This window comes from Erpetoichthys calabaricus, chromosome 10, assembly GCF_900747795.2.
Source record: "Erpetoichthys calabaricus chromosome 10, fErpCal1.3, whole genome shotgun sequence".
Classification (NCBI taxonomy): domain Eukaryota; kingdom Metazoa; phylum Chordata; class Cladistia; order Polypteriformes; family Polypteridae; genus Erpetoichthys; species Erpetoichthys calabaricus.
In genome coordinates, this window is record NC_041403.2 from 125,548,023 (window position 1) to 125,575,773 (window position 27,751).

Here is a 27,751-nt window from a genome sequence, read left to right on the forward strand (position 1 = left end):
TCTGTAAATAAAATCTATCAATGCAAAGCTCTCTGCTTATTTTGCAGTGAACGAAGGCTTGTTGTATTAGTTCCAACTATATTGCATATTGTGGGTGTGTTGTGTGGGTAGAGTATGTATAAACAGTTATTTCTATCTCTGTCCACCACAGAAGACAGAATGTGTTGAATATTTGCCGTCTTTCATACTTTAAACAATAAACTGTTGAGGCATAAACAATGTTAACATTCTTTTGTGCTTTAATGTGTAATTTTTGTTTGTGGCTCGTTTCCTGTTGATTTAAAAAACTGGCATTTTCTTATAAATGGGGTAAAGTGTCTGATGGTTTTGTTTCATTATTTTACTCACACCTCAGTGGAGAGCAAGGTGCACTGTGGCTTACTATTATTTAAATATGTATGAACTGGATTGCTAGTGCTTCTGTACCTTGGTATGGAGTTAAGCTATGCTCTTTCAATTAGTGTGTAAAATATTAATGACAAGGGGACACTACATAATAGCAAAACAATATTGGCTGAGCACCAAACATCTGACGGCATGCTTAGAGGCTGTTGTAATGTTCATGCTTTTAAAAAAGATTACTGTTACTGGCTGCTTTTTAGTAATTCTTGCTCAGATTAATTAGTAGTTGTCATGTTGTGATTTTTGTATTTAGATGTGTTTTCAAGGGACCTTGACAAGCTGCACTCTTGGGATTCATTTTGGCATTATTAAAGATGTTAAACTGATGTTAACATGAGCTTTTTTAAGGAAGTGGGAAAAAAAGTGGGGGAAACTTTTTAGCGTACAGTTCTAGGAATTAGTTGTATGTCTTTGTATGTGTTCAGCCCATTCTGAAGTGACTTTAGAGACTTTGTGACATTTGACACCATTGTTTATGAGCATCTTGTGGCTTTTCACTCTTCCCCCCTACCTGAATGTAATTTACCACTGAATAGTAACCGTATATGTGGTGAGCTGGTGTAACTAGGAAAGTGGATGGAGCTATCTGTAATGAGTAAGACACCACAATTTCTAACCACTATCTTCAGTTGATAGTAAAACCTGAATTCTCCAGCATATAATACAAACTCTGTATTTTCTGCCCTCATAAAAAGTATATTTATGCAATGCAACATCAAACTACTGTGTACATTTATTGCTTTATTTTTATGTACTCTGTGTTTATGTCTTCTACAAGTGAATACATGTTGCCAACAATGTATCAAAAACAAAAATCCACAAAAGTTTCCTTAAGTACCACTGTAGTACTAGGGTGTTGTACTGTGTTAGCCATTATGAATGTAGAGAAAAACCAAGCTAAATGACACCTTTTATTGGCTGACTAAAAAGATTACAATATGCAAGCTTTCAAGGCAACTCAGGCCCCTTCTTCAGACAAGATGTCATTTTGCTTGGCTTTTCTCTACTTAAGTACCACTAGATAATAGGGACATGAATAAAATCTATTTATCTATCTATTTTAAACATTTTAGCTGATTTGAAGTTGAAAACTGTTTAGGACATTAAATTTTTTTTTAGCACCTTAGCCACCCAAGCCCCAATTACAATGTGTTTTCCATTGAAAACAAAATTTCAACATCGCTTCCTTGTCAAATTTCAAGTTGACTGTGTACATCACATTTACATAACTAAATTAAATCAAATGTTATAACAAAGTAGCAGGTTTTGGAAACCTTCTTTGCCCCCTTTTGGAACCCTTTTTAACACGGGTATAGAAGCAAAAGTGAGCTTATAGTCAAGGAGAGAGAGAGAAAGAAATAAGTGTGTACTTTAGTGACTAGACTAAGTTACTGGAGTGTGTAGTATGAGCACACTAAAAAGGTGTTAGAAGTTTCTTGGATTCACAGTATGGTGAGAACAGCAAGCAATTTGTATCCATTGTATATAACAGCCGTCTTCAACCATTGTAAGAGTTAAGTGTTGCTTGCAGCTGGGCAGATTTTTTTTTCTTCTTTCACGTGTGTTAGTTGGTGCAAAGAACAGTATGTTGGTTCAGTATTTTAATTGTTAAAGAAAACTATGCAATATTTTAAACAAGGTTTGACACTTTTTCTACTGGCACAGCAACACAGTCACTGCTTTCTAACCAGATGTGTTCAGGGGCCCATGTGTGCAGCTTGTGGTATTATAGTACTTTAGTCTTCTTTTACAGACAAACTAGATTTACTCTTTCACATTCTAGTTACTTAACTCTTTTAGGGCTAATTTTTTTTTTGTTTCTTTTCTCCCAGGGCTGAATATTTTTCCAAAAACTAACATTTTTTAAAAAAGAACACAAAGCAATTGTTTAACATATCAAATCAACAAAAAATATTTACTTTTGACAAATGTTACTGTCTTGCATGTTGTATGAGCCTGAATTCTCTATGATTTCACATACATATCACATACATTTTACACAGCAAAGTCTGATCTCGCTCAAAGCAGCCAATTTCAGTCATTGCCACATTGCACTCCTTACAATATGTGTTGTTTTGATGCCTATTTTTCAATTGTCTGTTGCTGCATTTTCTAACATATATTGTTAGTGTGTACTGTAGAGAGACAAGTCACCCATTTGCCATCGTGCCATGCCACTGCCACCAAGTTTTCTGCCTGCATGAAAACCGTATTGTCACCTCTTTTCATCTTCTGAAACTTTATGAACTTTATGTATGGCATTATAGCCTGGCTCACCCCATGGGATTTGCTTCTGTTTATTACAGAAATGAATAAAACTTTGCAGCAGCACGTACCTAAGCCACCAGGGGACAAAACACGTTTGGACCAATGCTCCCTGAAGTTATATCACCAGTTCTGTCCCATCTCTATTTGTAATGCCACAGCGCGCTTCATCTCGTCTTTCGTTGTGGGTTTCCACTTTGAAAAATGAGAATGCGATGCAAACGCAGCCCGCGATTCAAAAAAAATCTCTGCCTACCTGTTTGTCTCGTCTGACAGTAGCTGAAAAGCAGCATCAGGAGAGAGCAGCCTGAAGTACAGCAGCTGGTGATCTGTCGTGTCCAAAAGCAAGCCATGCCGTCTTGTAAACTCCGGTAGCCAGATCGGCTCTCAACGGATCAATGTATGTGTATTTATCCCATGCGAACCTTGCCGTAGATGCATCGGCTGCGCGAAGGCACTCAACTGGCAGCAGATCCGCTCGCGCGGCATCGGTTGGTGTCTGATCAGCTGATGCCTGCTTCTAACTCTCTTGCTCGATCTCCTGATCACTGCCAATAAAGTCCGATTCTGAAAAATCAAGAGTCCGACTCCGCGGCAATGCACAAAACAACGTCTGCCAAGTGTTTTCTTTTCTGCACTTGCTTCGCTGCCTTTTCACATGTCGGTGCCATCTTGCCTTTGTTTACATTTCGCAACTCACGCACACGCAATGTTTATTTGCCGAGTCAACGAGTCTAGCATTCCTCCAAGCACAGAGGGAATGCCTGTGACGTGACAGTGAGATTTGTCGCCATTAACAGCTGATTGTCGCCCTTTATCCCTGGATGTCGACTTTTGTCGACATTCGCCTTCAACCCCTCCTGTCGACAAAAGTCGACATCCGCCCTAAAAGAGTTAATGTGACCACAATCAAAACTTCTGAATTCTTTTCCAGCTCCTGATGTCAACGCTGTTTAAAATGTGTTTTTTAGTGGCATACAGGTGCTTCTTCATTTCAGAGTATGTAGAAGAGATTTAGAGTTTCATTTAGCGTGTTACATTTTGGCAAATTGTATCTATTGCTTATGGTTCCCCAACTTTTGTGTACTGATTTAAATGCAAGTTGACTGACTGGCTGACTTGCACACTCATCAACAAAAACACTATTTCTCATTTAGTTAAAAGGTGAAATTTGTTGGGATGATAAATCTAAGTAGATATCTGCTAATAAAGTACATTTTGATATATCAATATTTAGAGGTGTACTCCCCCTCAATAGAGACCCCAAAATATCCCAAATGCCTTGATGTATTTGATTGAAATTTGGTGATGCTTTAGAAAATAGGAAACTAACCAAAACGTGTGTGCTTTTTTTTTTTTTTTTTTTATTCTTGGTATTTGTCAGTAATAAGGCTTTCGAGAGTGGGGTATTCTTAGGCAGCTTGTCCTTTTTTGCTTCAGTGGTGATCACACAGGGAAATTGGGCATGCAGTTCATACAAATGAACTGTGCATGTAGAACAGCGCCACTGTAGAAGCTGAATTGCACAGAGAAATGGGACTGGTGGCATGTGAAGAAGGGTAGCTTGCTGTGCAATTGTGTGCAATTTTATGTATCATGATCAAGAGAAAGGAGCTCCAGTGATCTAATACCAGGCCCTGGGGAGGGAAAGAAAAAAAGCTAATTATGTACTGGAAAGTATTTAGGTACTTTTATAGTACTTCTTTATATATCTGATTAACCTTCAGCTCTATAACTTAACCAAGTGATCACAGCTTTTAATCAACATTTGTAAATACAGCTCTTCCTTACATGGGTCACTTCTTAGCATCTAGTATAATGGCAGGTAAGCTGTTAGATAATTGAAACTACAATTTCACATGTTAAAAATACTTTAACTTTTCAGATCCCTCCTTTTTTTATGTATATAAACACTTATCTCCACTTTGGGTTGATCTTTATTTTATGAGTTTGACAATCTCTGTAATTCCTATGTAACAGTCAAGACAGTTTTAATTAGGCTTTACAGATTTTGCCGATCCCTATTCTTGAGGGGTCAGATTTAGCCATAGAACAGGACTGGCCTGAACTGATGTAAGTTGCTTATTACTTGGTACTGTATCCCAGTGAGTCATATCCCAATCAGGTGTGTGCTATATATTATTCCACTACAGTTATTGTAGTTTTGGACATGCTTTACATTGTTGTAGTAGTAGTAGTAACATGCTGAGGTAGGCCCACCTGGCCTCCCTATCTGCATAAGCCTCCTGTAGCCCATCTTAAGGAGTACCCAGGTGATCCCAGGACAGAGAGAGAAAAAAAAAAATCTGCACATCCTAGTCACACTCTGCTCTAAAAAAAACTATGTAAAGGCTGGTTTAGGTGCTGTTAAGGCTGGTTTAGGTGCTGTTAAGGCTGAGTGGATTGTTCAGTTAGATTATTTAATTTGAATTAATGTTTAAAAGCGATATTCTATCATTTTTTTAATGAGAAATGGGTACAGTTAAACAGTTGAGGCAAGCATCCTAGTTTGTATTGACACTTACATTTTTGGTTATTGACTTTCCAGTTAATGTTTAAAAGTGATATTCTATCATTTTTTTAATGAGAAATGGGTACAGTTAAACAGTTGAGGCAAGCATTCTAGTTTGTATTGACACTTACATTTTTGGTTATTGACTTTCCAGTCTAGTTGTATCCTCTATTTCTGCCATATGTCAAAATGTGATGCACATCACTTTGTTGACCAAGTTATGTTAATCGATAAAATAATTTGTTGTCAGCTATTTTAATCACATATTATTATTGGTGATTGATGTTCATTAGTTGTTGTGATCCTAATTTCTATAGTTTTCACCTGCTGTTTCCTTTGCAGCTTAGTTTTATGATCTTTTTCACAATTTCTGTTTTTATTTTATTATTTTGATACTGATTTCTGTTTAGTTTTTATGTCGAGAAAATCATTTCAGTTTTTGTTTTAGCACAAAAAATTTTGGTGTTCAGTAAAGATTAAGAAATGCATGCCCATCCCTAAGTAGCAAAAAGATTGTAGAAAAATGAGATATGACCATAAAAGACTTAGTTAGCCTCATTTTGCTTCAGACATCTACACAGTGTTATCTTCTGAATGCTTTGTAATAGTATGTTTCACTCATGTTGCACCAGTGTCAATCAGTTTAGAAAGCATTTAACTGAACTGGGCATTTTAAATTTGATTAGGTACTTCATGCATATTTGTATTTGCACATTATTTAGGAAGTTTATTTTCCTGCTTTACAGTCTTCAAGCTAATTTCACTTCATATACCAGATCAGATGTTACATCTTATATCTTGAAATCTGGATTATTTGCTAAAATATTTAATCACTGAGCTTTGTTTCATGCTTCACAAACTAAAGTTACTTCAAACAACAACCAAACTGTGCCAAATAACGTTTGTGAATAATGGGCATAAATCAAAATAATCGTGTTGCTTTAAAATTAACTTAAGTTTTCAAAGGATTAACCAATGGGCTTCCCATCGCAAGTTTTAATAATTGATTACAGTGTAGAGGCCTTATGCACCATCCCTACTTTGTAAATTCCTTTATTTCGCTTCTTTGTACAATACTGGAAATCGCTGTGTGCTGAAACTTTTTTTGTGCATGCTCACAAATCTGCACACCTTAGAGCGAGTGTTATTCAACAGTGATTTGTTCACTTAAAAAAGATTTTAATTTCTTACCCTTTTTATTTCGGTTAGTTTTGTAGAGAGAGAGAGAGAGTGCACACGTGCAGGTTTGATTTCAGTTTAGTTTTCAGTTTTATTCAGGTTTTGGTTTTAGTTTAATGAAATGCTTTTATTAATTGTTTAGATATTATGTAGAGTTTTTGGTTATAGATAAACCAATAATAATCTTGGTCCAAACAAGTCACCTTCCTATGTGACATTTAGTGAAATTTACTAAGCTATTAGTCTGCTAAAGACAGCATTCTGATTTACTCATAATAAAGGAGGAATAGGATGAGAAAAGAATAAAAAGCGGGCTGCTTGTCCAAACATGCATGCAATTAAAAGCTTTTGCATTATTTATGTCTGAATCATAAGGCTTTCCCAAAATGCTCTGCTATACTATAAGTGTATATAACCAAATCCAAACAATGGGCATGAGTATGCAGGAGGCTGTCCTTATTTGTCTCATAAAACTGGTTAATGTTTATCTAGTTAATAAGTTGATTGCACATTTTGTTGAAGAGTGATAATTGCTAATATCTAGATGTTCAATGGGTACATCACTAATTTTCTCTTTATAAACTTTTGGAGGGTTTTGCACATAGAGAATCTTAAGTTACCCTTGGCATGAAATATAAATCAGCCTTCATGTGGCACCCTTCTTGTCATTATTAGAGAACGGCACACTGTAAGTCCCCTCCAAATCAAATGTATGCTCTATAGAGCAGTCTACCTTTGCAGAAAGGAAAAGGGCTGCATTGTCTCATTTGACCAATGACTCTCTAGTTTATTGATGTTTAAACATATCTATCTCAAAATATGAATAGACTATTCCTGATTGTGTGATGTGCAAAATATAAGGTGACAGCCTGAAAAATGTCCTAGTGATAAATGTATTAATGTAGTAATCTGGGGCCTCATGTATAACGCTTTGTGTAGAATACACACTGAAAGATGGTGTGTGGACAAAACTAGAAATGTGCATACACACAAAAAAATTCAGATGCATGAAACTGTGCACAAGCAAAGTACTGTGCACTTTCCCTTAAAAATCCCAGTCAACATGAATTTTAATGCACATATTTGAATATGCAAACCAATATAAATGGACCCTTCTGTTCAGTATTTTGTTAAAAGACAATGACAAAAGCAATAGGCAATAAAAAATATTCTATTTGATGGCTTAAGTAGTGGTATAAACAACAAAAGGAAATTGATGGAGTGGCACAGCGTGGCGGAGGCACTCAAAAGTTCAAGTTCAGAAATTCACACAATGCCCGCAATAAAAAAGAAATGGTCAGATATCAAAGTTGATGTGAAAAGGCAAGTCACAGCCCGCTGTCTGAATGTCAACACCACTGGCGAGGGGTAGCTGCAATTTGTGAAACACCTATAACCAACATTTTACTTATTACTGGCATTTTACATTCTGCTAATTACATTCAAATGAAGTTGTAACACTGTTGTTGTTGTAACCAATTTGGCTGTTCCTGTGGTGGGTCAGGTTCATCATGCCACATCTCTTTAAGTACAGGCAGGTCTGCACAATACAACACACTTTCTGTGGACTATTCCACTAGTCTTATTCAGGCAGGGCCAACGGCCCTTAAGCTGCCCTGCAGTATGTTCTACAGCTATTATCATTTTAATGTTGCTTAGTCAGTAGGTTGGGAAGCCATGTCTTCAGAAGGTATCTGCTATCACCTAAGTAATTGTGTTATATGGTTACATTATACAGATAACTTAAAATTCTGACCAAATGGCTAATATTAAATGACTTCTCTTAGCGAGAAGCCAGCCATCAACACACAACCCCATTTCAAGTTTGTTCCCAACACTACTGTTTCTCAGAATTAATGAATCATGTGTTGAGCCAGGCCATCTCACCACAGCATTAATGAGATGCATTTTCACATCCCAGAGAACTTGCACATTTATAGATTGAAAATCCTTTCTATTTACATAAGCAAATTCATTCTTTGAAGGTGCCTTTATAGTAACGTGTGTGCAGTCGACTGCTCCGATTATACATTTGGAAAACTGGACGTTGCTTCAAATTGCGCTTTGATTTTTGCCTATTCATCCATAGTGTAAGGAAATAGTTCATCTATTTCGATCGGTCAGACAGTTCATGTTGAAAAGCTCTTGTGGCTGAAAACCCGAGGTTGGACAGAACTAGCAAAGGCCTTTGTAAAGCTGGTCCCAGTTCAGCACACAGCTCCAAGAAGATAACTCATGGAAATCTAAATCCGCTTAGAAGCCAGCCATCATCTTGAGAGAAGAAATCAGTATGATATCTAAATACAGTCAGTCAGTCATCTTCCAACCCACTATATCCTAACCCGGGGTGACGGGGGGTCTGCTGGACCAATTCCAGCCAGCAACGGGCGCAATGCAGGAACAAATCCCGGGCAGAGCGCCAGCCCACTGCAGGGCACACACACACACACACACACACACACCAAGCACTAGGAACAATTTAGGTTTTTTGCGGCCGTAAATCCGCCACCTGCCTCAATGTTGCGGCTGGATATCAGTCAAAGTCGCCTTTCTCTTTGAATTTTCGCAGCCGTAAATCCGCCGCCTGCCGTGATATCGGTCTTGTAAGGTTTTTCGGGCAGCTGCGCAGAAGGCGACTGCACATTTGGCTTCGGACGTGCGCAGAAGGCGACTGCGCATTCGGCTTCGGACAGACGTGAGTGAGTAGGCTGGCGAATTATATATAAGATTGATTACAATCTAGTGCCCTAAATTTGTAAACAATATGAAGTTAATTTCGGTGTATTTGATAAATATTTCATAAAGCACTGCTTAAACGCTAGGTTCCACCAGTTTACAAAACTGAGCAGAAACGTGCATACGCATGGTCTGAGGCTGATATGTAATTAGCTTTATGCCAAGTTTAGTTTTTGTACATCTCGACGTGAACATGGAAATGGGTGTACACAGGAGGTGTTAGGAGTCATTAAAGTTTTGAATTTTTCTTACTTGGACTTTTGAGCTGTAGTCTTATTCATCTCCTTCTTGGATCAGGCCTATTTGGCAACTTCATTTTAACAAAACATTTTCTTGGTTTTGAAGAGTGATAACCAATCTGTGATTTATTTCTTTGTATTCTAAAAAGAGGTTCCTTTAAGTATCAATATTCCATAGTTTTTAATATGGTATGAATGGACAGTATTTTAATTGAGGCTGATTATAATCAAAGTATTTAAGCTCAATTTTGCACTGTCTTGGCTTCTATTTCTGTTTGACAATTGGTATGCTATTTCATACATGATAGGCCTGTTGCCTGTATCATGTATTGTGTGTAAATATGGTAATTATTTATGTGATCACTTACAGTTTCAGATTTTTTTTTAAATTGTGTAGCACCTTTTTCTGATTTGTTTTTTTCTGTAGGTAAGCTGTTTTTGGCTTGAATTGCCCGTAATCCTGAAGTGGATTATTAGAAGGTGGTTATGAGTTTTGAGAATATATGTGAATGTATACAGTAGTTTTAATTTACAAAAAGGTACTATTTAGCATGTGAGCAACTTATATTTTCAAACAGTGTTAACCTCAACATTTTTAAAAGTTATTGTTAATTTAATTTTATTTTTTTCCCCCATGTGCAGTCTAGTTATCCAGCCTGGGAGGATTTTATTTCCAAAGGAACCAAACTTCAGTCTCAGCTGAGGTAAGGCAAAGTTTATTTCCAGTCCTTTCAATGATGCACATTGAAGAGTTTCATATTTCATAAATAAAAGGTGTATTTATATTTTTATTTTTTTTCCACTTTTAAGTATGTGAAGTTGAATGGTGGTAAGAGGGGTCAGAGAGCTACTATTAGTGCAGTAGAGAGAGCTGATTGTGAAAGTAGATACTCTTGTTAATGTGATAAGAATCTCTTTAAATATGTACTTTTGGTGAGTTACTGTTTTCAACAAGTCTTTTAAAAAGGTGACACTGCAACTAAGAGAGTATGGTGATGTTTGAACCAATTTAACACACAAACTTACACTTTTTTTTTGGTTGTTGGGGGGCATTGGAGGAAAAAACATCCTGGGTGATCTCCAGTGTAGGAAAAGTTTGGGTTTGTGTATGTAAAATAACAGGTGTTAATAGTAGCTTTTAAAGTTAGTGCAGGCTTCCTACAGCTAGAAAACCTGTGTTTTTAAACGCAGGTTTTGATTGTGTCACAGTGGCGCTTGGTAATGTCAGTATGGGAGCTATACTTTCTTGAAACAAGAATAAAAGCAACTAGCTACGTACAGTATTTATATTTTCAATTCTGTTTGGAGTAACTGGGACATTCTAGTTTGTCATTAAATGGGAGGACTCTTTGATAAATTTAGACAGTTATGGGAGAATGCTCTTCTGTATATTTTGTTAGTGGAGGTTGGGTTCACCCCCAAATTGTCAAATATAGGTTTCCTTTTACTTTCAGTAGTTATTGAATATGTTTATAATAATTTTAGTTCTTGCTTTGAAGAGTAGTAGCCCAGTTCAAAACATGTTCATTTGCATGTATAAATACAGTAATAAGGGTATACAGTAAGCATTTATCTTAGTCTGTAATTTGAATAGGCAGCACCATAATAGGCGTATATTTAGTCTGTAATTCCTGGTGAGTCTACTTTAATTATGTCACTCTTAAATTCTTTAGCAATATACTGATCCTTCTTTTCTATAACTAAAAGTCTCAAGGATTTCAATTTTCTACATACAAACATTTTCCATACAAAAAACAGTGGATATCAAAATCTTGCTCTCTGCTGACACTTGTTGTTGTAGCTCCATAAAGAGGGACCAGAAGACTGTATATGATGGGTCTAACAGTGCCAGGTTTTACATATTCAGATCTTATGGACATTTTGCAAATAATAAATCAATGACTTGTTTCTTTCTCTGCTTTAGCAAACAATTTTTGAAACGCTGGACGCCATTTTTAATGTCCTTTCATTATTAAAGTCAATTGTTTTCTCCTTTAAAAGCTCTGAGATGCTGTGATAAAAGAAGGTGAATGTTTTGTTTTTGTTGCAGGACAACGCTGTTGGTGACAAGCTCATTTCTAGATGCTTTCCAGAAAGTAGCAGACTTAGCCACAAGTACTCGAGGTGAGAATTGTTCGATTTAATTCTAGCTGTCCAAAGTTGTAAATGCTTGAATCCATTTACAAAAAAATCGGAGTTTTGCTCTTAAAAACTCCCTACTATTGACTTATGGATATATATTCAGTTTATTTCTAATTTTGCAAACTTTGGCTAGAATAACAAGAATTCTCCTTAATCGTACTCTTGGTGATTTATATTCATTAACCTTACAGTCCAACCATGAACTTTTCAGTGATTTTTCAAGAAGTGGGGTTATTCCACGCGATTGTATATGTGTATTTATTATTATTCCTATTATTGAGACATTTCTAGCATATTTAGTATTTAGTTCTAGCATATTTATATTTAGTTCACTCATATATTACTGGAAATGGTTTAATAAAGGCTTGCCTTCTCCTGTATAAAAGTTGCTGCCTTTATATTTCTCATTGTAGTATGTGTATCTAATTGTGACTTCCATTTCCTGCTTTCAGTGGAGCAATCTTCATTTTTTTTTTTTTTTTTTTTTTAGAAACTGAATATAAAAAATCTTTTGAGATATTATCGGTTAATCACCAAGAAATGTTACAATTATGCATGACTGTAAACCACAGCTTTTCTTACCATTTCCAGAATTCAAATGGTTTATGAAGAGCCAACCTGAGAGTTGAATGACAAAAGTGCCATCACAAGAAGCACCTGATTATATAGGTTATGGATTTGGATGATTAAATTTTAGCTGTAATTGGTGCTAAATAAAATAAAAATATGAATATTTTTAATTGTACATCTTTAATGCACATTCATTTTTGTACATTAAAAGTTTGTTTTCCTCAATCACGCGATTTGATCTAACAAGATTGCCAGAATTTTTTTTAATGATACTAGGGGGCTTTGCCCCCTGCTCGCTTCGCTCGCCAACCTCCGTATTTGGTTTTCCAGATACACACTTTTAAGATTTTTTTTCTTTGAATTGTTGCTATTTCATTAGTTTCACTTTTATTTCAGAACTTCTGTAAAAACAATATTTGTAATCTTGTGAGTCCCAATATGCTGAATCTTTTTAATGAGGTCAGAATAAGTTTCTCTGTTTGGAATTTCAGCATAGACAAAACGATCTACATCATCAGCGTTTAATAATTTTTTTTTTTTTACAAAGTAACAAACTAAGGAGAGTTCTGCATTGGACTCCTGTCTGTGAAGTCGCGCTGTTTTCCTCTCCCAGTTCCAAAAGTACATGGGTTTACCAAGGTGATACCCCAGCTTTTGTCTAGGTTTTTGAACAAGGGCTAGACGGAACGTTTTTGACTCCTGGGGTAAATTTAGGTTTTTAAATAAGCAGTCAGATAAATATATATACATTAACACAGTAACCAATAAATGCATGTGCGGTAAACTCCGTTTTTGAAATTCTCAAGATTCTTTATTTGTCACATGCATAGTTTATACAGGACAACACGCAGTGAAATGCATCCTGATCCGCTTATCAAAAACTGTGCAAAGTTAGAAGAATATCAGTTAGATTAACAAAAAGTCATAGATCGAAAGATAACAGTATAGTAGAACATAATAAATAAGTAAAATGATGTGAATAAAGCAGAATTAGGTGTTAAGGTGCAATAGTGTAGTAATTATTGTGCAAAACCAAAGTTAGACTGGTGCATAGTTAAATGAGGCAGTTTGTTTGTTTGCGCTACTGCGATCTTTACTTTTTTTTTATATTTTCTAATTTTCCTACTTTCTTATCCTTTAAGTTTCTCCACATGTTTTTTTTTGAGCCTTTCTAATTTCCCTGGTTTCATAGTCTCTAACCTGCTCTGCATGTGTTTAGCGCCAACGTTTGTAAACATCTCTGTGAAGTTCTACTTTGTCTTTTACTCACTGTCATTTAATTAAGAGCCGGATTGAACTTGCTTTTTTTTTTTCAATTCCTCTTGTTCCGGGCTAATAATTACTTTCCTTATTTTCTGAATTTGCACCTCGATTATTCTTTTTTGCTCTTTTTTCTGTCCAACGCATTTGAGTCTCTTTTCTCCGCGCTTTTCTTTCTTCTTTGTTTAATCGTCGACGTTTCATTTCTACCTTATTCATTTCTACCGTATTGACCTTGTACACTTTATATGCACTGAGAGTCCTGGAGCTGTGTGTGCTGCATGACTGCCTTTACACTGCTGATTTGTTTTTTTTGATATTGCTTGTAAGTAGGGTGTGTCTTGCAAGACATCGTTCTATGTTCCCGTGAGACGCACCGTGGCAGGTCTCTTTCGTCTTGCAGGTCTTTAAATTATCTTTCGAGAAAGATCACGTATCGTAGACTATCAGGATAGGGGACAGGATTTCTTTTTATAATAGATATAAATGCATAATTGCTGTTCTTTTTTCCCCAGACATTGTACATGTAACAGTAATTTTAAATTTTGATGATTGAATTAAAGCCTCAGAATGCAGCAGCATTTTGAAATGAAATAATTAGCTGATTTATATGACCTAAATATGATGTATGAAGACCAAAGTGCTTTGGGCCTTATTAGATGTCACAAAACCCTTATTTACACATTATTAATATCTGTACTGGCACATCTGACTCTGAAACGGGTTATTATTTGGTATTGGATATTTTTGTCACTTGCTAATTTTCAGAAATTTTTATAGTCTTGTCACTGTTTATTTTTTAATATGATATATTTGAGACAAGGGATAGGTTTCTTTTATATTGCAATGCATAGCTTAATTGAGTGGGGATATTTTAAATTGTTGTATTAGCTGCAGAGCTGGGAAATCTATTTTTTTATGTCTGGGCCAAGGATGCCATTTGTGAGAGTTCTGAAAGTTATTTTATCTGCTTGTATCCTCCCACATTCAGACAATGGTTTGCTTTCATAGTGCATTACACTCCGTTACGTACATGAGCAAATCTCAACATGCTTATGTGAGGGTATTAGTATAATTCTTGCACTCTAATGGACTGGTAGCTATTCTAGAACAGGAGTGTGGTTCTACTAATGTCTCTGCTTTTTAGAGAATGTATAGATAAGCTGTATTTTTGCAAATTGGTATTTTCTTTAATAGTTTAATGTTCATATTGTTAAAATTTTATTTACTGATTTCTTTGTGTCTAATGTAAAATCATACAAATCTAAACCTGGACTCCTTATAACTACTTTGTTAATTTTATCCAGGATATTTTTATTCCTAAGAGTTGTATCTTATAAGAGTTTCGAGTTGTATCTTATAAGAGTTTCAAACTGTTAACTGTTCAAGCTTGACAAAACCTTCTTTACACTCTCACTGGTAGATTTGTAATGTCTTAAAGTGTGCTCTTAGTAGCTTAAAGAGTTATAATATTGTAAATGAATTACATGTGACAATTCAGTATCATGGCTTGTAATTAAGGAACATTGATATTATTGCTGGTTCATTACTGCTCCATAATTCTAGATTCCAGATTCATCACTGTATGTAGGGCCCTATGATTTCCATGGAAAACACGGACAGAATCACAGAATTAACACATGAAAACAGTTTTTAGATTTAAAAACGGAAATGTGCAGAATTTAGAGACTGAAGGGGGGTGACTGTTAAAAAACTTACCAATAAATTAAATTTATTGAATAATCTATAGTTCTGTCACTTAGATACTATTTTCTAGTTTGTTGTTTTTCAAGCGAATGAAAGTCTTTGTGGACATTCAGTCATGCCTCTATCTGTTTGTGCTCATATTTCCTGTATGTTTTCTCATTAAAGGCACACGAATTAGCTAGCTGCACGAGACAGAAATGTCGAAGCAAGCAGTATCGGATACCCTAACTACGTACAAAAAGCTAAGAAACACAAGCTTAACTGCAAAATTGAGGGCACAACAATATCCTGACAACTTCTACGAATCTGGACAACAACTGTTCTGCAAGTTTTGCCAGCATACCATAGACTGGATACGAAAATACACTTTCAATGACCATGTCAAATCTAAAACCCATCTCAAGAACAAGGAGAAATTAAGATCAAAAAGTGTTCCCTTTCAGGTAACAATAGAGGAAACCACATAATCGTAAGATGCAAGATGCCAGTTTGTGGAGGACTTTGTAGTCATGCGAGTCAGACATACCGCTCGAAAAAATGACAAAGATGCTTCCTTTCTTTGTTAAGAATTGTCAACAAGGAGATGCGCTGCCAGAAAATTAGAGCAGTCTTTGTCAAACTCATCTGCTGCATGGACGCCGTTCTTTGAAAGATTCATGGCAATAAAATTTATGTTGTAGTTGATGAAACCACAGATAGCCGAGACCACATAGTTCTCAACATAGTGATAGGTGAGTTAACGTTTCGATGTATGGTAATAGTTTTATGTAGGCAGTTCTAATTGTACATAGAAAAATGTTATTAGTGAACGGCACTGGTTAACGGGTTCTCTTTTAAAAATTAACAACGATGTTTCTGGATTTAATAAATGTTTTGCCTAGCGGTGATGAGGCATGCAAGATCAACATTTAACTCTTTGTTTTAAACTCAGCACCTACAAACCTGGGCAGAAGAGCAGGCTTCTCTTCAGATGCAACGAGCCCTTAAAAGCGGGTCTCACTTTGTTTTTTTTCTATTTTATTACTGGATTTAGTGTCTTGCAGATTAGTTTGCTTTGCTTTGTAATTAATTATTTTAAGATATGCAGTAGATGAAGCTACAGATGTAATAATCCATGTTTTCAATCTGTAAACACTTAAGGTTTAAGAATCATTAGAAATAATTTACATAATTACAGTTATAGGTAGTGCTGGGCGGTATGACCAAAATTCTGTATTACGGAATTTTTCAAGATTATACCGGTTTCACGGTATTGGACGGTATTTTTTTCCCCATGCATGAGTGGATGTTAGCCGGTAATTGCAGTGGAAATGTGGTTAAGAATAACCTATTCCACTGTCATGAGAATTGTACATTGTACAAAAAAACATTTTAATGTGCACACAAGTATTAATGCAGGTTTGCATGGCTCCATAAAGTGATAGTTTTCAAGGGGGTGGCACTAATGAAGAGAAGGAATCACATTGCATGACAGATGCAGTCAAAATATAGAGCCTTTTTATTGAACAATATTTGCAAACAACTTAAACTAAAATTTTGACAACATATTTTCAACCATCCAAAGAGGCATTTAGACTTAGTAAAATATCCAGAGGTGCTTGTCAAAAGTTGTATTGCACTGAACAATGTCTTAGAAAAGGAATAAATAGTAAATATTTTTTGTAAACCAACTACACTTTGTTAATGTTAACAATCTCTGTCCACTGATATGTTAAAGTGACTTTAAAGTGACAACTTTACCATCATTAAACTGCATAATATTTAAACTAATAAATAATAACAATAAAATAAATAATAGTGTAACTTCCAGTAATAATACTATTACTTCCAAGACTTCAAGCCCAGGTGCATTACACAGTATTCACCAAATAAAAATAAAATAAAATAAAACAAGTGTAACTTGGTGATGACATCTTTACCAACTGAACCATCATTAAGGCAAACTGCATTAATATGGACCTTGCTTCAAGCTAAGCTATATACATAAATAATAAAACTGCAACTTGCATTATAATGCTATTTGTGTTATAGCCCTACGGAATCGTATTAGGGCCACGGTGAAGAAATAAAAATACGGACACTGAAGAAAAAAAAAAAAACTATATGTCGAGATTAAAGTCGACATTTCCAATTTATTCTCGTAGTTTATTTTGTCATTAAAGTAGAATGTCGTAAACTAAACTTCATATCCTCACAGGTGGTGCAATGGTAGTGATGCTGCTTTGCAGTAAGGAGATTGTGGGTTCGCTTCCCGAGTCCTCCCTGTGTGGAGAGCACTTTGAGTAGTGAGAAAAGCGCCATATAAATGTAAAGAATTATTATTATTAATATCCTAAAATCAGTGTTTAATTCACTAGATTTTCTCAAACCCTGTCATAAGTTATGTAGCACATTAAATGCTTTAAGTGTTCCCCGACTCAGTTGTTAATCGCTACGCTCTTCTTAAACTGACTTTCTCTTGCAGTAAGAGGCAGCGATCGCCGCACAGAATACATTCACTTCATGATATTCCTGCTTTCTGAAAATATAGAATGCTAAGATAATTTTTCATGATGAAATGCATTAAAACAGGTATTAAACATGCATGATAGTGTGACAGTAGTGCTGCTTCCTCGCAGTAAGAAGTCCCCAGGTATACGTTCAGTATAGAGAACTTTATGGCAGATGTGACGAGGCTTCAAAAAACTGGATGTATGAATGGGTATCGCACAGGTTTAACTTAAACTAGCCAACCCGCGGCGTAACATACGCTGCATAATTATGTATTGATGGGTGAACACTTGCTGAACGACACAGTTGTCCAAATGGGGTGGGTTTGTGGATACCAGTGTGAGTGAATGAAAAGATGGACCTCTGGAGTGAGCAACATACAATTGTCTGTGACTGAAAGCGGGATCGTCTGTGACGATGGAGGCCACGCTGGTGAAAGTTACTTTGTCGGTAGGGATACGTTTCAGCACTTGTTCATTAAGGTGTAGTGAGGCTTCGTTGTTGACGCTTAATATAGCTTGCGTACAGAGTTGTTCCGGAGTCACAGTTGAGAAACACTTTTTTAATGTCTTTTAAGCACAGGGAAAAAAATTAACATGTGAAACATCCGTAATGTAATAAGCCACCAAGAAAAGTAACATTGCAACAATGCACGCTATGATCCGATCACTGTAAACAGAAGTGAAAACAAAATCGAGGCCGGTGCATTCTTTAACTGCCTTGTGGCGCAATGGTAGTGCTGCTGTTTTGCAGTAAGGAGACTGTGGAAGATTTTGGGTTCGCTTCCCGGTTTCTCCCTATATGGATAGCGCTTTGAATACTGAAAACACCGGCATATCAATGTAATGAAGTATTATTCTTATGCGTCTAACGCTCTCTCTCTCGCGAATCTGTATGCGTGTGTGTGTCGCTCGCTCTCTCTCGCTCGCTGCACGTGTTCCTGCAGGCATACCAGTAAGTGAATGAAAAGATGGAATTCTGGAGAGAGCAACATACAACTGTCCGTGACTGAAAACTGGTTTTGGCAGATACATGCACATCTTTTTGAAAGTTTGGCCCTGTGCCTTATCAATTGTCATCGCACAGGCAAATCTAACAGGAAATTGTCTTCGTGTTAAAGTAAAAGGCAAATTATCCGCGACAAACTGTTTTACACACTGCATACCAACCCGCGGCATATTATACGCCGCATAATCACGCTGCTTTTTTAATGTCCCCAGCCCCCCCCCCCCTCTCTCAGCAGCACGCGAGCCCCCTCCCCCTCCCTCAGCAGCACACGAGCCTCCCCAGCCCCCCCCTCTCTCTCTCTCAGCAGCACGCGAGCCTCCCCAGCCCCCCCCTCTCTCTCTCTCTCAGCAGCACACGAGCCCTCTCTCTCTCTCTCTCTCTCAGCAGCACGTGAGCCCCCTCCCCCTCTGTCTCTCAGAAGCACGGGAGCCCTCTCTCTCTCTGTAACATTGCAGCAGTTGTATAAACACTTTTTTTTAAAATGGGTTTTAAGCACAGGGGGGAAAAAAAGGAACATTTCAACAAATCCGAACTTTATTTAAAAGCCAACCAAGATAGTAACATTGCAGGAGTTCACCATTTTTAATCAGGCGACTGACAGTAGTGGAGTCAGGCACAGAGAAGGTCAGCTGCTGAGAAAGTGTCTCGACTGTTGCAGGGCGGTGAAGCAGGTGAGACGCTAATGAAAAAGAGGCACAGGGTTTATTGGATTTTAAAGACTGCTTCCTTCATTATGTTTTAACCTCAGTTTTAAAGGATTGCTCGGCTCTCTCTGTCGCGCTGCCTGTGTTTGTGTGACTCTGTCCCGCTGCCTGTGTGTGCGTGGCTCTTTCTCGGGCTGCCTGTGTGTGCCTCTGTCTCTCTCTGGTGCTGCCTCTGTGTGAACCAAGGTTCCACTGAGGTTGACTAATGAAAAGTCAACGTGGCTCAGAGCTGCATGTGCACTGTGGCACAGAAATGACAGCATGTTTTCGGAGGCGTCGCGTCCGAGTTGGTGGGCGTGGCTCTGTGAGTTGTTGTCGTATCCAATGGGCTTAGAGTTTTTGGGCGTGGCTCCTTCCTGCGTGCGCCATGGGTGTCTGTCTTGTCGGCAGCTTAGTGAATCCACGCCCCCTTCCAGCGTGCTTTCCATGGTTGTCTTGCCTTAGTGAATTATATATATAGATATTGTGTAAATGTTGGGTTCGTGATCTGGTGGTCGAAGACACAAACACAATTCAATGGATGTTCTTCTGAGCGAGCTTTCTTTATTGCATGCATGCTGTCGTTTACTGACGTATTAAACCCCCAGTTCCTATCCTTCCTTTTTCTTTCTCCACATAATCAATCGTCACATGATAAACGTCCTTGTGAAATTAAAACTAGTTATAAACTTGGACCACAGAGTGTTCAGAACTTTAAAAAAATCTTAGTTTAATTATGCCGTCCATTCAAGGTTGCGCCCATCCCAGCAAGCATTGTGTGTAAGACAGGAGGAAATCCTGAACGTGGCTCCAGCACATCGCAGGGTGATTACGAGCAATACATACACTAGCAGGGTTAATATAGCATAACAAAACCCGCCATCCTACATGACTTTGGAAGGAAACTGAAGCATGCCGAGTAAATCCACCAGAAAAACATGCAAATTCAAAGCAGGGAACACCCGGGACCCCATTGCTGCGAGGCAGCAGTGCAACCTCCACGCCACCGTGCCCCCACTTGATTAATACATGCTTTAATGCATTTCATCATGAAAATTATATCAAGTGTTTATCTTAGCATTCTAAATGTTCAGGGAGCAGGAATATCATGACATTAATGCAAGAGGAAGTCAGTTTAAGAAGCATGTAGCGATTAACATAGCTCCGGGAACACAACACAAAGCATTTAAGGTGCTACATAACTTATGACGGGGTTTGAGAAAATCTAGTAAATTAAATATTCATTTTAAGATGAAGTTTAGTTTCCGATGTTCTACTTTAATAACAAATTACGAGAATAAAGTCAACATGTCGACTTTAATCTCGACAACCGGCGAGAATAAAGTGAAAATGTCGACTTTATTCTCATCGTAAGCGTCGAGATTAAAGTGAAAATGTTGAGAATAAAGTCAACATGTCGTCACACTATTACACAGTACTGAAAAAAAATACAACTTGGCTTTCAGTATTATCTACTAGTATGGAAACAGTATTCACACATTTGAACATAATTGTCCACATGCGACCTTTTAAATCCAAAGTATCTTCAGACAACAGACATGACTCCTTTTTCCAGCAAAAGTTCTTCTGTGTCATCATGTTTAACTTTATCGTCTGCTACAGCTTCAGTTTCTGAATGTTCTCTGTCCATTTTCACAGCACAATACCTCCACTAATGCATGAACTCCTTTGTATGCATGTTTAGCGGTGTAGCAGTGAAAAAGAGCCCCCGCGCAACGCCTCTGTGGCATGTGTTTAGCGTTGTAGCAGTGAAAAAGGTTCCCTTAAACAGTGTCCCGCTGCACCTCGTTCCGAACGTTGTTTAGGCAGTTTAAACTGGTGTTACAGTATAAGAAAAATCCATATCATAACAAAAATAAACGGTTTTCGGTATGAACCGGTATACCGCCCAGCACTTTGTTACAGGTACTGAAGACCAGTAATTTTTGGCAGATGTTATCTTTATGGAGGGATGTGACTTTTCCACCTTTTCACAAGCATCATTTCAGTCCCTTCACAAAAACCAGCTGAATCTTAGTAACATTTTAGCAGTGGTTACAGACAATGCAGCATACTGCCTGAAAGTATACCAGGAAGTTATGCCTGTGTACATTCAACCTGCTTGTGTCGTGTCATCAGTTTGGTGGGAGAGACCTGGCAGCACTATATAGGTGCTGGTCATAAAATTAGAATATCATGACAAAGTTGATTTATTTCGGTAATTCCATTCAAAAAGTGAAACTTGTATATTAGATTCATTCATTACACACAGACTGATGTATTTCAAATGTTTATTTCTTTTAATGTTGATGATTATAACTGACAACTAATGAAAGTCCCAAATTTAGTATCTCGGAAAATTAGAATATCAATTAAGACCAATGCAAAAAAAGGATTTTTAGAAATGTTGGCCAACTGAAAGGTATGAACATGAAAAGTATGAGCATGTACAGCACTCAATATTTAGTTGGGGCTCCTTTGGCCTGGATTACTGCAGCAATGCGGCGTGGCATGGAGTCGATAAGTCTGTGGCACTGCTCAGGTGTTATGAGAGCCCATGTTGCTCTGATAATGGCCTTCAGCTCTTCTGAATTGTTGGGTCTGGCATATTGCATCTTCCTCTTCAACAATACCCCATAGATTTTCTATGGGGTTAAGGTCAGGCGAGTTTGCTGGCCAATCAAGAACAGGGATACCATGGCCCTTAAACCAGGTACTGGTAGCTTTGGCACTGTGTGCAGGTGCCAGGTCCTGTTGGAAAATGAAATCTGCATCTCCATAAAGTTCGTCAGCAGCAGGAAGCATGAAGTGCTCTAAAACTTCATGGTAGACGGCTGTGTTGACCTTGGACATCAGAAAACACAATGGACCAACACCAGCAGATGACATGGCACCCCAATCCATCACTGACTGTGGAAACTTTACACTGGACCTTAAGCAACATAGATTCTGTGCCTCTCCTCTCTTCCTCCAGACTCTGGGACCTTGATTTCCAAAGGAAATGCAAAATTTACTTTCATCAGAGAACATAACTTTGGACCACTCAGCAGCAGTCCAAAGGCGAGATGCTTCTGATGCTGTCTCTTGTTCAAGAGTGGCTTGACACAAGGAATGCGACAGCTGAAACCCATGTCTTGCATACGTCTGTGCGTGGTGGTTCTTGAAGCACTGACTCCAGCTGCATTCCACTCTTTGTGAATCTCCCCCACATTTTTGAATGGGTTTTGTTTCACAATCCTCTCCAGGGTGCGGTTATCCCTATTGCTTGTACACTTTTTTCTACCACATCTTGTCCTTCCCTTCGCCTCTCTATTAATGTGCTTGGACACAGAGCTCTGTGAACAGCCAGCCTCTTTAGCAATGACCTTTTGTGTCTTGCCCTCCTTGTGCAAGGTGTCAATGGTCGTCTTTTGGACAACTGTCAAGTCAGCAGTCTTCCCCATGATTGTGTAGCCTACAGAACTAGACTGAGAGACCATTTAAAGGCTTTTGCAGGTGTTTTGAGTTAATTAGCTGATTAGTGTGGCACCAGGTGTCTTCAATATTGAACCTTTTCACAATATTCTAATTTTCCGAGATACTGAATTTGGGACTTTCATTAGTTGTCAGTTATAATCATCAACATTAAAAGAAATAAACATTTGAAATACATCAGTCTGTGTGTAATGAATGAATCTAATATACAAGTTTCACTTTTTGAATGGAATTGCTGAAATAAATCAACTTTGTCATGATATTCTAATTTTATGACCAGCACCTGTAAATACTTTAGTGAGGCTGCAGCAGTAGTGATGTGGGTATAAAGTCTGTCTTCTTCAAGAAGCCTGCCAGGAAACCCCCGAGGCAGGAAACACCAGGTGGAATAGCTGGTTCGAATTAGTAGGGTACCACGCTGAACATATTCACCTCTACAAAAAGTTCTTTTTGGCTGAGAACACATCAGCTCAGCGAGAGAGGGATTAGGAGCACGTGCTGATACAGTACATTGCCGCACCCATCACAAGACAAACCAACTCAGGATCTAGATTAGGACCCAAGTGCAGCCATGCAACAGGTGACACCTCAGTACCACACTAGTTTAGATGGAGTGGAAAAGTGGGAGTTTTTTTTATGGTGGCTGGAGTTGTGCTGCTACAGCAGCCCGTGTTAATATTGTTATTAAACTGTTTGGTACATTCCTACCTCCACCCCCATTTAATTAATACATTTGGTATGTTCCTAGCTCCCTTTTTGCTATTGGCGCTGCTTTTGTTTTTACTTTAGTTCCCACCATATTGTATTTAGGTTACTTCAAGTTATCAATGGTTTTACGTCCTAATACTTGTATTACTTCTGGCAAGAAATCTACATTAAAGTATATATACAAACCAGCATATTAATTCTGTTAGACCTCAGTGCAGCATTTGACACTGTCAGACATGACATCCTACTGTCCAGAATGGAGAAAATGCTGGGTATCTCTGGCACTGCCCTCCAGTGGTTCAAGTCCTATCTGACTGATAGGCAAGAGTTTGTTAGTCTTGGCAAGAGCAGATCCAGCTCAGCGCCAGTCACACAAGGAGTCCTTCAAGGCTCTGTCCTTGGTCCTCTGCTTTTCTGTATTTATATGCTTCCCCTTGGCCATATTATCCGTAGTTATGGATTGGGTTATCATTTTTATGCAGATGATACTCAGCTCTACTTCAATGTTAAAAGTGGAACTTCATCAGAGCTTTCTCAGCTCACAACCTGCCTTAGTGAAATTAAAACCTGGATGGAGCAGAACTCTTTAAAATTAAATTGCAATAAAACTGAACTCCTGCAAATTGGGACTAAAATGCAACTTAATAAAATGAGCTCCTTCCCAGTCTATCTTGGCGGTGATCTCATCAGACCTGCCTCTACTATAAAAAATCTTGGTGTCATTTTTGATTCCTCCCTCTCTTATTCCACCCACATAAATCACATTAAGAAACTTTCTTACTTTCACCTCCGTAACATATCCCGTGTTCGCTCCTTCCTCTCCTTTTCTAACGCTGAGAAACTTGTCCATGCTTTTATCACATCCCGCATCGATTATTGTAATTCCCTACTGGCAGGTGCCCCTTCTAATCTTATGTCACAGCTCCAGCTTATTCAAAACTCAGCTGCAAGAGTCCTTACTCGAACCAGCAGCAGCAAGCACATCACACCCATCCTGCTCCGTCTCCACTGGCTCCCTGTGTCTTACAGAATCGAATATAAAATCCTACTAATAACTTACAAAGCCTTAAATAACCTCGCGCCAAACTACATCAGTGACCTTCTCCATCACTATGTGCCTGCCCGCCCACTAAGGTCCTCTGATTCTGGCAATCTTGTTGTGCCCCTCACTAATCTACACTCCATGGGTGACAGGGCCTTCAGCTGTATAGCGCCCAGACTCTGGAATGACCTACCAAAATTAATCAGGTCAGCTGACTCCATGAATTCTTTTAAAAAACAACTCAAAACTCATCTGTTCAGGAAGGCTTTTAGCTCTGTTTGACTTTATTACCCTTCTCTCAGTTTACTTCTCTGTCAAGATGCTAATGTAACCTGTGTGTGTGTGCTAGACCATCAATTATGTTGTCTGTTTCTTTTTTTTTCAGAATTCACTATCTTAATCTTCTTTATTTATTTATATCTGGTTTGTACAATGCTATATACTATATACGCTGCCGTTCTTTATTATATTCTGTAAGTGCCTTGAGCATGGGAAAGGCGCTATATAAATGTATTATTATTATTGTATTATTATACGGATTCTCAGCCTTGACTTCTTGGTGAGTAAACTATCTGTCCACGTTCACTACAACCAGTGGGGTGACGCACACTCCATACAGACTGGGTCTTGGGAGAGAAGCCTCGCTAATACAGCGTTCGGGGACAGAATAGGAGTGCAAATTCTGCCACCAACCCCCAAGTTTTTCCGTTAAAGTTGGAGGACCTACATGCAGGGATGGATGCAGATTAATGTCATACCCAAGACGGAGCGATTGCAGGTTAAGGGCCTTTCTCAAGGGCCCAACAGAGCAGAGTCCCTTTTGGCATTTACAGGATTCGAACCGGCAACACATCAGCTAAGGCTGTAACAAATATCCTAGACCCTAAAAGTGAAGTTAACCTTCATCTCAGAAGGATAAATCAAACTAGTAACAGCACTTGCACTTCTGGAGGGCATTCACTGTCCTACTGCAGTCTCAGCATACAGCATCGCGGAGGATATGGGCTCCAACCTGATAAATGAAACTGCAAAATAGGGTTCAGTTGAGCTAGTGTACTGTTTCATTAAAAGGAATGTACAGTGTCATTTCATTATTGTTTGTTTTGTTGTAGCTGTAGCTACTTAAAGTATAAAAAACAAACAAATAAAAACCCAAAAATCTGAATCAAGGAAAAATAAAATGGTGTAAACCGAAAATAATAATAATAAAAAAAAAAAAGCGGAATGTGTGGAAAAAATAAAATGGATTGCATAGGGGCCTATGTATGTCTTCTTTTTTCTACTTATGTCTGATGAACAACTGGATAAATATTGAGTATTATTGTAAGTTCATACAGTAAGTTAGCATGGGGACGCATTTGTTTGCACTGCTTCCTTACAACTGTAAGTTCCTGAGTTTAAATCTTAGCTCTGGGAGACTCTGGGAGTGTCTTTTTTTTTTTTTTTTTTTTTTTTTTTTTATATATATAAATAGGTTCTCACAGTAGTCAGATTTTATCCTTTATGTTGAAAACCTTGTTGGATAACTCAGTCAGTGATTTGTGAATTGGCCTAGTATAAGAGTGGATATTAGCTTTAGTGGAAATTGTAGTTTGCACATAGACGGAATTAGACTTGCTCCTGTACTGTAGGGATATGTTCTGGCTTTGATTGATCCAGGCATGGGAGTAAATAATTTCTTTATAGTGTGCAAGCATTTATAATTGTTTTTTCACCAATACTGCAAACCACTAGAAAATAGAGCAAGACTAATGGTTTAGTTTAATTCCAAATTAAAGTTTTACTTTACAAACAAGAATTCCAAATGATAACCCATTTCCTCCAAGATTCTGATGATAGTAGAAAAGAGGTATTAATTGGCCCTCTGGTTGTGTGCCCTAAGATATGAAGCTGCCCCCCTTGTTTGTGCTTGCCTTGTCCCCAATGGTGCTGAGGTAGGCTGCAGCTACCTGTTACCCAGACTTTTAATAAAAGTCTTCATTGATAAGGTAACAAAGATGCTTAAAGAATAATTAGGGTCGTCTGGATTTAGACAGGTTTGAGTGCAGCTTTAGTTGGTGCAGGAACAAAAGTTGGCATTAACTTTTCACTGTTCTTACACATCTCTGTTCTGAGTGCTTCCTGTTAGAATGTCAGGAGAAGTGAAGATATAGCTGCCAGAGATCACTTTGCAGTTAACAAATTTTATCCCTTTTTGTGAAATTGAAAGTTTGTTCCTAACTTAATTTTAAATTTTGTTCTTTTTTTAATTTTAAGACCAAATGCCAGAAAAAATAAATTAATTGAATCCACAGCATTACTTTTCTATAACAGTAGCCACTAATAATCCAGGAATCAAAAATTACTTTGCATCTCTTCCTAGTGGGCAATTGCAGAAATCCTTTGCATCCCTCGAAATATAATTAGTCCTCTCTTATGCTCATTAATTAATCAGAAAACCAGAGTTTTTTTTCTCCAGATGCTTTCAATCCATAGCCACACACCTTAAACATCTGCATCAGTAGTTATTTTTGTTCTTTTATTCTCTGTCTCTGAACAAAGACTCTGCATTAGAGTATATAACACTAACAGTAAGGCAGTTTATACAGTGGGATTTTTTTCATATGTATTGATGCAATTTCAGCCGACTTTGGATTTTTTTCTTGTGTGCAGAAAGTGATTAAGTTTTGCTCTTTCATAGCCTTTGTGAATAATAACTTGAGGAAGAAAAAATAATCTGTTTCCGTGTTTTAATAACGCCACAACAGAAACTCCCAATTTACATTCATTTCTAAGTGAAATTGAATTTTTTGTAAAAATTGAGAAATTGACGAATTTGTCTTTCTCTGTCCAGGAGGATGTTCACCAATACATTTTCTTCTGAATTTATCAGGCATCCTCATTAATAAGTTAAAAGCTTTGTTCCGGTTCCTCAACAAAAATGTGCAGTTTATATATTAAGATTTGCCAAGGAACACCTCAGTTGGCCCAAAGAGAAATGGCACAACATTCTGTATACTGTTGAGAATAAAATTGTTCTTTACGGGTCTAGTGGTCATCAATAACATGTCAGATGACCCCTGGGTACTGAACTTAAGCCACAGTGCACTGTGTAGACAGTGAACCATGGTGGCGCTAAAATCATGGTATAGGAATGTTTTCCATACTGTGGTGTTGGGTGTATTTATCGTATACCAGGGATCATGGATCAGTTTCAATACATCAAAATACAGGGAAGTCCTCGGGTTACAATGTTTCGACATACAACGTTTCGAGTTTACAACGCTCACTCCCATAAAAACTTGGAGAAAAAAAAATTGAAACATTAGTGTTTTGGCTTATGCCATTAACGCTG

At 37.7% G+C, this 27,751-nt stretch overlaps 1 protein-coding gene across 2 annotated transcripts in view; it reads left to right on the plus strand.

The window, feature by feature from the left end:
• The window catches only part of mtss1 (MTSS I-BAR domain containing 1), a 227,409-nt gene that overhangs the window by 20,475 nt on the left and 179,183 nt on the right, over positions 1-27,751 (plus strand). For both annotated transcript variants that reach the window (XM_051932832.1, XM_028811889.2), the window contains exons 2-3: positions 9,976-10,037; positions 11,384-11,457. In XM_051932832.1, coding sequence (XP_051788792.1) covers positions 9,976-10,037; positions 11,384-11,457 — 136 coding nt within the window. The remainder of the gene's footprint in view (positions 1-9,975; positions 10,038-11,383; positions 11,458-27,751) is intronic.